At 41.6% G+C, this 11,755-nt stretch overlaps 1 protein-coding gene across 1 annotated transcript in view; it reads right to left on the bottom strand.

Annotated features, from left to right (window-relative positions):
* Positions 1-2,156: 2,156 nt before the first annotated feature.
* LOC122489402 (regulator of G protein signaling 7 binding protein) overlaps positions 2,157-11,755 on the bottom strand; it is a 104,989-nt gene continuing 95,390 nt past the window's right edge. The window contains exon 6 of the mRNA XM_043591151.1: positions 2,157-3,188. Coding sequence (XP_043447086.1) covers positions 3,097-3,188 — 92 coding nt within the window. The 3' untranslated portion in view covers positions 2,157-3,096. The remainder of the gene's footprint in view (positions 3,189-11,755) is intronic.

Genomic DNA, 11,755 nt, shown 5'->3' with positions numbered 1-11,755 from the left:
AGCCACTGATGATTTAAAGCCTGGAAATGTGGTTTTAAACAATATGATTATGGTGGGATTTAGGTGATTTTTATTTTCTTTATACTCGGTGGTGTGTTTCAGATTGCCCATAAAGAATATATATTGCCTCTGTAATCTGAACACACACACACACACACACACACACGCGTGTGCACACACACACAACAAAAACAACAACAGCGATGAATCAACACAGGATATTGAAATTATGGTGGTAAAATGGGTGAGGGTGTGCCAGAAAAAGTTGACATCCTTTTCTGTTTTCAGCATGTGAGTACCCATGCAACAGAATGGGTTCAGTGTTCTCTCCTTACCCCTAGAGATCAGCTCAGGGTTATTGCTAATCTGAAAGCGAATTACTAGCAGAAGCCGAGACAGTAGACCTCTATCTCATGGACTACACCTGAGAAAGTCCTTTGGTAGGTGAGAGGAGAGTGGGGTCAGCTCCTAAAGAGACGCATTGGCATATCTAATGGGAGATGGTGAGCTGTCTATTGCCGCTATGAGCCAGGGTAGGTTATCACGACTTGGAGCACTACATTTAATTTTAGGACCTGCTAGTGAAAGAAGATCTATAAATCTTGGAGTGTGTCCACAGGAACTATAAAACCAATCAAAGTCTGGGAAACAGGCACTATGAATAAAAGATAAGGTGGCTGAATTTATTTACCTTAGATATGGGAAGCCTACCTAGGGAATTAGACAAATTCCCATCTCCATGAATAGCTACTATAGCCCTCCCAGACCTGGAGGTGAGACCTGAATTTATTAACAGTCTTCAGTTGTACAAAGGACAATGGCATGGAAGGTTAGTGTTCCTTTCATACCGAGACTAAGGCGAGAGTGAGCACAAATTAACCAAGCAGAAGTGATTTAGGTCAAGCATTTAGAGGAACGTGCTGAACACCAAGGTAGGTTTATCAGTTGATAACTTTGCATGAATTAGTAGGAACTAGATTGAAGCAAAGGGTTCAATATAGTGGAAAGGTGGGCGAGGGCTGAGACGGGAGCTGAGAGCATGCCCAGTTGGGCTGTTTCATAATTTCTAAAACAATGGACCTTAAGTGAATTAACCACGGGGGATGGAAATGAACCATATTCAAAAACAATATTAAGCTTTAGTCAAACCTGATTTATGAAATCAGGCTTTACAGACCAGATAAATCTGGGAGTAGTTCCCTGCTTTCCAAGGGGGTATTCATTCTAAGGGTCTTTAAGTAGCATATTCCAATAACTGTTTTACAAATATTTGATTTAGAAAGTTGGGGTTTTCTCATATAGGTTTCAGAGATACCTCTTTATATGGAGTCAGGCATACTTACAACTGTGCATTCATTACCAGGTCATTGGAACACAACTCTGGATTCCAAGATTAAGGCCCCAAGTGAGCTGGTATGATCTAAAGAGACACCTGTGTAGCCTTTTGAGATCTCTTCCAACCCTTTAATCTGTTCGCTTTCAATCACAAATGCTAGAAGACAATTCCAAGTATAATTTTCACAACATGAGATATTTGGTTGAACCATATGAAATTGCTATTTTTATAGGTCAAAACAGTCCATTGCCAGCAATTTCATATGGTTCAACCTAATACAATAATTAGTCCACTATTTCATATATACCTATCTTCATCTTCAGTAAAGCTAACAGCTTTAATAAATTTAGTTGTTAGGTCAAAATATTGGTGGACCTATAAATGCCTGTGCACTTAAGTACTGAGAAAGTATAGGGTTGGGATTAAAAATGCATCTTGAATAAACCACTTATAGGCATCTAGCCCATCCTTTTATTGTACTAGACACTGGTTGCTTCTTGTCCTTCTTTAGGGTCATTTAGATTTTGGAAAGCAAGAAAAAAAGTCCAAAGGCCTGATCTCTCAACCCATGGAAAATTCTGTTTGGGAAACGGGCCAAGGAAGAACAGGGGACAATATAACAAAATTTGTACCATGTTACAGGTTTAGTGAGGAAGATCATAACAAAACTGTGAGCAGAAAATCAAAGCGTGTGGCTTCCTCCTTTCTAAAATATAGTATTGCTTAATGTGTCCTGCTTTCAAGATTCTAAGCATAAGACAAGACACCAAGTACACATCGGAAAAGTCATATCTGCATAGTCATCTAATATGAGACAAGCTTAGCTTAACTAAAAAGATTTTATTAACAGAAAATGTTAAATATTTTTACGATCTGAGCTAATTCCGGCATGCCCTATAAGATTTAACACTATGCTGCTGTGCAGACATCATGCTTCAGATTTCAATTAGAACAAAATGTGATAATACTCAATTTTACATTTGAGGGTAATTGTATATGTTACTACACCATTTTCTAACTGGATTACTTCATTCTCCAAGAAGCTGAAAAAGACACCATTGGATCAAAAGGAAATTAGTTGCCCATATGCATTGTACGAAGGTATTAGGATAATTGTGTATTTACAAAATTTAAATACTTTCCATATATGGTTTTTGTTGCATTATAAATTAAGATGTTTTTATGTAGAAGCTCTTGGATTCCGACAGAATGGAAGACTAGATGTGAATGAGCACAGACAAAGCAATAGGTGAGGTGGTATATGTTTGATTATAATATTATCTCTAATAATATTGATAGATTGGATTTTTGAACACAGTTTTGCAGTTTTAGAGAGATTTCTATGTTTAAAGACTTTCATATATGATAAATTGTTAACATGAGATCAGCAAGAGCTAAAGATATACTATTATACATGAAATAATTTTTCTCTGTATGATACATTTAAAAAAAACCTTTAAATAATTTAAAAACCGTAATTCTTGCATCTGTCATGGTATGGTTTGGAGCAGACATGCACAATGTCAGCTTTAAAAATCCTTTTAAAAACAGCCTGCTTTCTGAATCTTTTTTACCCCCCTTGACAGCAGCTGCTTTCACATGTAAAATCATTTAAAAGGGTAGAGGGAGGCGAATAAACGTAATAAGGAAGCATAGAAAACATAGTCAAAAACCAATAATTGTGGTTCAGCTGTCTGGAGGTCCTCAGGTTCTGTGATATTTTCAGGTCTTCGCATTGGTGGGTTTCCAGGAGGAGTTGCCTAGCTTGAGACAAGACAACACAGCCCAAAGAACCTTCTCTTCCGTCTTCTAACCAGGGGGTAGGGAGTTAGATTTAGAAGGCTGCTGTCATCTGTGATGGGACAGAATGTACATATGAGTGAATTACAAACAATAACTGGGATTTTTATGAATTGGCTTTAAAAATCCACCATCTTTTGAATCAAGGTTTCTTGTTCAGCACTGTTGACATTTTAGACAAGATAATTCTTTGTTGTTGGGGCTGTCGTGAGCACTGTAGGATGCTTAGCTGCATCCCTGGCCTCTCCCTACTCACTGGATGCCAATAACACTGCTCCACCAGCCGTGAAAACCAAAAATGTCCCGTGATAGGGCCAAATGTTCTTTTTTTGGTGGTGGTGGGGAGCTCAGAACCTACAGTTGCGAACCACTGCTTAGAATTAAATGTAAACTGCTCAAGACATTCTTTCAGTTGGGAGATGCATAGCTTTTTAGAAAGAGCCCGTGCTTTGGAGTAAGGTTGACCTCTTTTCTAAACCTGCCTCTACTATTTACTAGCTCTATGTGAACATGTAACTTGAAGCTTGCTAAGCTTCAGTTTTCCCCTAGTCAAAATAGGGTTTAATAACACTTACCTTAGGTGAAGATTAAATGAAACAATCTATGAAAGACATTAAGCTTGGGTGAGGTCCTCAGTGTCTAGCACAGAGGAAGCACTCAGTAAATACAGCTCTTATTTACTATTTTCCTTTACATAGGACCACTGTGTTGCCTCTACTCACCTACTTTATTGCCTCAGGAAGAAGTCTCAACTATTCTGTGTTGAGTCTTTGGCTAGCGATTTCTATAGGTTTCTGTATACAATGGCATTCTGAGAAGATTGCCAACTGCTGAATTTATAAGTTTTGGGTTGAAATTTTTAGCATGATGACAAGCAGATGAAGAAATAAACCAGTAAACCAAATTCAGTTTAGTGAGCTGGGTTTTAAAGAAAAAGTCCAGTCCAAAAGAGAGGGTGGGTAGAAATAGCCTGTTGGAGCGGAACTGGCAGTCTGGTCCAAGAGGCTGGAGAAGGACCATGAGGAGATGACCTGGAAATTGCCAATGTGGGCAGCACTAGGGCATAATCAGAATGGAGCTAGGGGCCACAAGATGGTTGGTTGGCTCTGGTAACTCTTATGTACCTAAGCTTTTCCAGGACTAGTTGCACCACCCTCCCAGAGCAGAGCTAAGGGGCTCTCTCCTTTCTCCATCCTACCTTGGGATATAGGACCTTGGAAAGGAGCCCAGAGTCAGGAGTTAGATGAAGAGATGGGTAAGGGAAAAATGTGCCCCACATCAATAAAACTGGTTTGTAGACGAGGGTTGCTTTTCCTGATTGCTGAGCCTAGATGCTCAGTAAACTGTCCAGAACAAAAACAAGTGTCGGCTTTCCAGTCCTCTCACATAAATTGTGTCATCCAAGTGCCTGGGCTTATCCTCCCCCTCCTCAAAGGCTGTCATGTGTCACACTTATTTGTAAATTAGCATCGCTCACCAAGTTGACAGTGTTCCTTGGAATGGTGCACCATGCTATGCATTTAGATAGAACCAGAATGGCAAGTCACAGCCAGGGAAGAAAACAGGTACCCTAGCTGAGCACATCAAATTCATCAAACAGTGCACTCTCCCAGTCTCCACAGGTTAATACTCTCTCTTAAGATTCATATTTTGTGGATGTGGAGAAAAACAGTACTCTCTTTGTCCTTTCCATCGTGAAAAGCAATTTTCTATATTCTGGATGTCAACATTTTGAGACTAAAAATAGGACATCTCTCTTTTATAGTTAAACTTGCCCCAAATAGTTAAGATGGTGAAAGCAATGTCAAATACTATATGTGAGCCTGATTTCTCAGGAGAATCTCTCAGAGATGAATCACGGTATATTTAGAAAAAAAGAAATAACTCACTTTCCCATCAGTTTTAGGACTCTTACTTCTTTAACCACCAAATGATCGATAAACAACCTATTTGGGTAAGGCAAAGGTACAGCAGACTGTGAAGAATAAAGAATTTTATCTGTTGGTATCTCTCTGAATACTGACTATGCTTTCTGAAATGCAAGTTCACCAGGAATTTAATATTTCCTTGAACAGAATCACCAAAACTATGAAGACATTTATAGGGAAGAAAAAAATCTTATTTCTATTTAAGACCTGGAAGATCTATTTCCTGAATGCCCATATATCCTTCCGTTTCTCCAAACATTTAAGACATTGGCATAGTTACCTAATGGGTATTTATCTATATATTATAAAATGCAGTGCAGATAGATGTGTATTGTTCCCACTGCATGAGGAAATGCCTGCTACATGTTGTATTTACAAAAAAACTGTACATGTGTATCCTGTGGTGTCATGTTTGCTCCCACGTTCTCTCTCTTTTTTTTAAAAAAATATTTTTTAACGTCTATTCATTTTTGAGGACAGAGAGAGACAGAGCATGAGTGGGGGAGGGGCAGGGAGAAAGGGAGACAGAATCCAAAGCAGGCTCCAGGCTCCGAGCTGTCAGCACACAGCATGACCCGGGGCCTGAACACACGAACCATGAGATCATGACCTGAGCCGAAGTCGGACGCTCAACCGACTGAGCCACGCAGGCACCTCCCACATTCTCTTTTCTATGTATTAAAAGCATACAGGTATTGTGCACAGGTATTATGAGATTTATATCAAGACTGACTATTGTGCATTCGTTACAGCAAATCAAAAAAACCTTTTATGCTATTGAAATTCTCCTCACTCAGCCTTCTTTTTGTCTCTGCCTATCTATGGATAGATAGATATGCACACATACATTCACTTGTGAGTGCTATATATACATGTGCACATACAGAGCACTCATAGGTGAATAGAAGTGTTAGAATTGATGAGAAAGTGCTCAGATGTTAAGCAAAGGACGGGCTGCCTATTAAGGATGACCGCTCGTTTGGGGCATCTTTTTGAGCATTTGTGACACCTTTGCCTAGCCCAGAGCTTATCTGATCATCACCTAGGGCTGAGGTGACACAAAAGCTCAAACAATCTTGGCAGAAATTCAGAGCAGCTTCCTACACCCTGGGAAGCTGACACCGGCAGTAAATGCTGAAATTCAGCAGCAGCAAGTCTGCTTGGAATGGTTTGGAGTGGATTCAGCTCCAAGGAAAGATGTCTTTCCACATTGATTGAAATCCTGTCTCTGAAATTATGGGCTGCCAAAAGAATGTGAAGGAAATGGAATGTTTCCCCACTTGTGCTTCACTTTCTGGGCGAATTCACCTGACCTCACTGGGAAACCTTTGATTTTTATTGTGAACATTTCAGACTTTTGTAGCATCTTTCCTCCAAAGTGCATATGCTCTGAGAGAACTGTAACCAAGGACAGTTTTAGATGTGAAAATGAAAAGTGGAGAAAGGAAAAGGGAGGGAGGAAAGCAGAGGAGAAAGTGAAAGAGAAGGAGAATAGGTAATTCAGCCATCAGCAAGTTAAAATCTTGGTCATTCAAAGCTTAATTCCTGGATACTACTAAAGCCAGGGACACTGCCGCCACGTAAGGCACTATGACACCACTTCTCTATTGCTCAGATTTCTTTTGCTAATAAAATATTGCTTATATAGATGATATGTTAATAAACAGAATGACATAAAAATAAGATTGCAAATAATCAACTGAGCATTTGAGTTTAACCCTTTTTTTAATGTTCATTTATTTTTGAGAGAGAGAGAGAGAGAGAGAGAGAGAGAGAGAGAGAAGGGGAGGGGCAGAGAGGCAGAGAGAGAGGAAGCCACAGAATCCGAAGCAGGATCCAGGCTCTGAGCTGTCAGCACAGAGCCCAAGGCGGGGCTCGAACCCATGAACCCTGAGATCATGACCTGAGCCAAATTCTGTTGCTTAATCGACTGAGCCACCCAGGCTCAGTTTAAAGTTTAAAGCTATGTTCTCAGAATCCAGAGAAGTGCTCATAATGTAACTGTAGTTGCAAATTTCTACTCTAGAAGAAAAGGAGACCTTCAGCAAACTCAGGGGTTCTCAAACCTTAGCTGCATTAGCAACATCTGAGAGCATGTTCAAGTACAGCCTCACCTCTAGCATTTCTGAGTGAGTAGGTGTGGGGTGAGGCCAGAGAAATTGGATTGCTTAGAAGTTCCCAGACATGTCGATGCTGTTGGTCCTGAGGCCACACTATGAGAAGACCTGCATTAATCAAAGGCCTGCTAAGTACAGGCTCCATGTTGGGTGTTGAGGGTCCTAATAGAAAGGTGGTTCTTGGTCTCAAGGATATTCGCTTGAGTAACTATGAAGCTTTATTAAGAATGCCATAAGAGAGATACAAATACAATGCTTTGAGAGCTCTTAATGGTGGACTTACTCCCAGGTGGAGGAGAAGGAAGAAGATAATTGTGGGAAATCATGGAGGTCTTGGTGTTCTTTCTGGGCCACAAGAGATTTGGTGAAGGGGGAGATGGGCTTTCTGGATGGAGAAAACAGTGTGAACAAAGTCATAGAGGTCAAAGGCAACTTGAATTTTGTTCCAAGAAACAATCTAGTCTGGAATGAAGGGTGTATTAAGGAGGGAATAGTACAAAACAGAAATACATAGAATTCCTTAAATATGGCCATACCTTCTCTTGGCTCTCTGCCCTTACACACACCATTTCTTAGTCCTCCTTTCTTAGGCAAATGCCAATCCTCCTTTAAGATTAGCTTACTACTTTCTTTGACTGATTTCATAATGTTCTTCTGGTTTTCTTTTCAGTCCCCTCTGTAAACTGCAGTTCTTTCCCCCTTGAAACTTAAATTTTGGTATTCTAGGCTCTTCTCTATACCTACACTCTGTGGGGGGGGGGGGTCTCGCTTCATTTACCATTATGCTGATGATGCTTCAATATGTATTTCCAGCCTCCCAGCTCACATGTCTCACCTCAGCATGATACTTGTATGCCTAGTGTTCACCACTGAGCATTGCTCTGGGAGTTCCTCCATCTCCAAAACTTCAATCATTCTCTATCTCTACCATTCCTCCTCTGTTCTCTCTGACTTAGTGAATAGACACATCATTCACCTCGCTTTTCAAGTCTGAACCTGGGTTTCATCCTTGATTCTGCCTTCTCTCTTGTGCAGCCCATCAGTTGTTCACATTCTCTTCTCCAACCCCCTGGCCCTAGGTCAGATCTTAAGCATCTCTCACCTGGATTACTGCAACTGTCTCCTAACTGAACCCCTCCAATGGCTTCAGGATAAAATCCAACCCTGCCCCCTTTTATTTTTGAGAGAGAGACAGAGAAAGAGAAAGAAAGAGAGCAGGGGTGGGGAGGGGCAGAGGGGGAATCCCAAGCAGGCTCCAAACCCATTGCAGAGCTCGATCTCATGAACCTTGAGATCACGACCCAAGCAGACATCAAGAGTTGGATGCTTAACCTACTGAGCCACCAAGGTACCCCAAATCCAAACCTCTTAACATAGCTTATAGGGGCCTTAATGATATAGATCCTCCTACCTCTCTAGTCTTTCATGTCTCTTTTCTTTTTTTTTTTTTAATTTTTTTTCAACGTTTTTATTTATTTTTGGGACAGAGAGAGACAGAGCATGAATGGGGGAGGGGCAGAGAGAGAGGGAGACACAGAATTGGAAGCAGGCTCCAGGCTCTGAGCCATCAGCCCAGAGCCCGACGCGGGGCTCAAACTCACGGACCGCGAGATCGTGACCTGGCTGAAGTCGGACACTTAACCGACTGCGCCACCCAGGCGCCCCTTTTTTTTTTTTTAATTTTTTTTCAACGTTTTTATTTATTTTTGGGACAGAGAGAGACAGAGCATGAATGGGGGAGGGGCAGAGAGAGAGGGAGACACAGAATTGGAAACAGGCTCCAGGCTCTGAGCCATCAGCCCAGAGCCCGACGCGGGGCTCGAACTCACGGACCGCGAGATCGTGATTTCATGTCTCTTTTCTAACCACTTTACCAACTAATGAAGTGCTTGTAGCTCAACAAAATGCCCTGCTTTTACGTCTCCTCATATATCTTCACATATCTAGAATCTTCTGCCTAGACTTTTTTTCATCTCTCTTTTTGTTTTTCTTTTTTTCACCTCTTTCTTTAAAAAATTTTTTTTAATGTTTATTTATTTTTGAAGGAGAGAGAGACAGAATGTGAGTGGGGGAAGGGCAGAGAGAGAGGCAGGCACAGAATCTAAAGCAGGCTCCAGGCTCTGAGCTGTCAGCACAGAGCCCACCTCGGGGCTCGAGCTCACAAACCGAGAGATCACGACCTGAGCCAAAGTCAGGCGCTTAACTGACTGAGCCACCCAGGCGCCCCCACCTATTTCTTTGACTAACTGATTCATCCTAAGAAATCTCAACTCACTTTCCAAAAAGCAATCCTTGATATCAACAACCCTCTCCCCCATCTCACACCCCAGCCCCTTACAACTCCAATATGGCTAGATGAGAATCCAATATGTCTTTGTAGTGACCTGTAGCTATTATGGCACTGTTGTATTCTAAGCACTAGTTTCTTTGTCTTTCCAATAGTGTGTGTGTGTGTTTGCATGTTAGTTGATTTTAGAATTCACATGCCCTACCCCCAAAACATTATCCCAATCTCTATGAAGGGAAGCATGTCATTTGGGAAGGCTTCCCAGGTAATTCTCACCCAATTTGTTCTGTTGAGAAAGAGAGCCTCTAGGGGGAGAGATAACCCCAGCACCTGACACAGAACTTGGCACATTATAGGATACCATCACATGTTAGATGATGGTGGGGACACCAGATGTTAGGGAAAGAAGTCTGTTCTTCTTTTAGTAGACAATGAGTAGGCATGTAACGTTTGTGAGTAGGGGCTGAACATAGAGTAATGCATTAAGAAACTGATGTGTGAATTAACTGGAGCAGAGAGGGAAGTACATACGTCATACTGAATCCTGGATGAAAGATTGAAGAGATTACAAAGGATATCGGGCTGCTGGAGTAAAACTACCCAGAATAACATTCAGACACTAGACTGAAGCACACAAAGTCTTTATATGAAGCCCTGATGAAAGGACCTAAAAGGTCATCTCTAGGCTACCAGGTGGCATAACTGCCCAATGTTCTTTAGCTAGATATCAAACACTTCTGCCGACATGGCTAGGATGGATACAGGGGGTCCAGGTTGGAGTGGATTGAGAGTATGAGTCTGGGGGAACTGTTCCTAGACCCAATTTAGTCTGGAATAGCACTGTCTCCAGGAGGGGACCCATTCTAGAGCAGATTCAATTCCTGACTGATCCCCTTCAGACGGATTCTCACGCATGGTCTCAACAACCACATTCTAGGCAAGAGTGAATGTACAAACACACCCTACAGCATTCATTAAGTCAGAATTCTGGAAAAGGTGAAACTGTCTTTCAGGCCTAATTTATTTCTGCCACCTTGTTTTGTTTGATTACAACACGCATTTAGAAGATGCTTGTCCTTCACTTTCCAATCTCCTTTTAGCCTTTGTCAGTAACCTTGCAGGCTCCCCACAGGTGGTTCCATTTGTAATCCATTTGACACAGCAAGACTATCATAATTAATGAAGCTCCCTACAGCACTGCCAGTGACCCAGAATGTAGGACAGGAGAGGCGCTGAAGCAGTGGCAAGAACAGTGGGCTGAGAGCCAGGAGACCTGACCGTGGTCAGAAGCCTGCTGTGGAGCCGCGGCAGAAAGAGGACAGCTCACTTTTCTTTTGTGCATCTCTTTGTCTCCAGTCTTAAACGGGAAGGATGGGAAAGAAAAGGCACTGTCTGAAATGAGGGCATAATCGCTACCCATTAAAATTCTTGCTCTTGGCCACCTTCCTTTATTGGCCACTGAAAATCAATTTAAAACAAACTGTTGTTGAGTCAAGTTTTGATTGTGGTACGAAAGGGGGGAGAAACGTTTGAACCTTTAAATGCTGAAATAAACATAGAAGTTTCTGAGTTGAGAACTAGGGTGGAGCCTGGAGAACAGGGGCATCTGAGCATCTCCCTTGTAGAATCCCCCAGCACCTGCCTGGCAGGATTTTCACATGGTCAGGGTTTGAAGTTGGAAAAAAGGGAACCAGTAGTGGGTATCTTTTCCCTTTTCTCTCTCTGCTTCAGACCCACATGTAAATGGAATAAAAAGAGAAAGGAAAGAAAGAGCCAGAAAGAAAACAGATGGCTTTCTATAATGGTTTTCATCCAGTTACAAAGATGTTTTGACAATAAGGTCCTCGAGAAAAGAACTGGGATACATTTTTCCACATTTTACCCCACACCGTTTCTTGCATGTATTAACCTAGACCTGTATAATAAACAGATCCATGCAAAAGAATTCCAGGAAGGTCATGGGAAGCCCCTATGGTCTTTCTTGGTTTATGGAATCAGAGGAATCTGACCGATTTGTTCATTAAAATGGTGCCATATGCATCTGCTAAAAAAATGTTCCCAGAGGGACCCAAGAGACCTGCTCTCCTTCCTTCAGGGTTTCTCAGACCCTCTGATTCAGACTCACAACCCCCTTTTCTACTGTTCAGCTCATAGTGACATCATGCTGTGAGTACCCATGAAACATGTAAAGAAGAGAGATGTGGCATCACATGCTGAGGGTCCCATTTCTCCCCCAAGTGAAGAGATCTGAAATTACCTGAATTGAAGCCTTCACCTCAATTTTTTT

The sequence above is a fragment of the Prionailurus bengalensis genome, chromosome A1, assembly GCF_016509475.1.
Source record: "Prionailurus bengalensis isolate Pbe53 chromosome A1, Fcat_Pben_1.1_paternal_pri, whole genome shotgun sequence".
NCBI classification, from domain to species: Eukaryota; Metazoa; Chordata; class Mammalia; order Carnivora; family Felidae; genus Prionailurus; species Prionailurus bengalensis.
The sequence above is the reverse complement of the archived record's forward strand: the minus strand, read 5'-3'. Positions and strand labels throughout refer to the sequence as shown.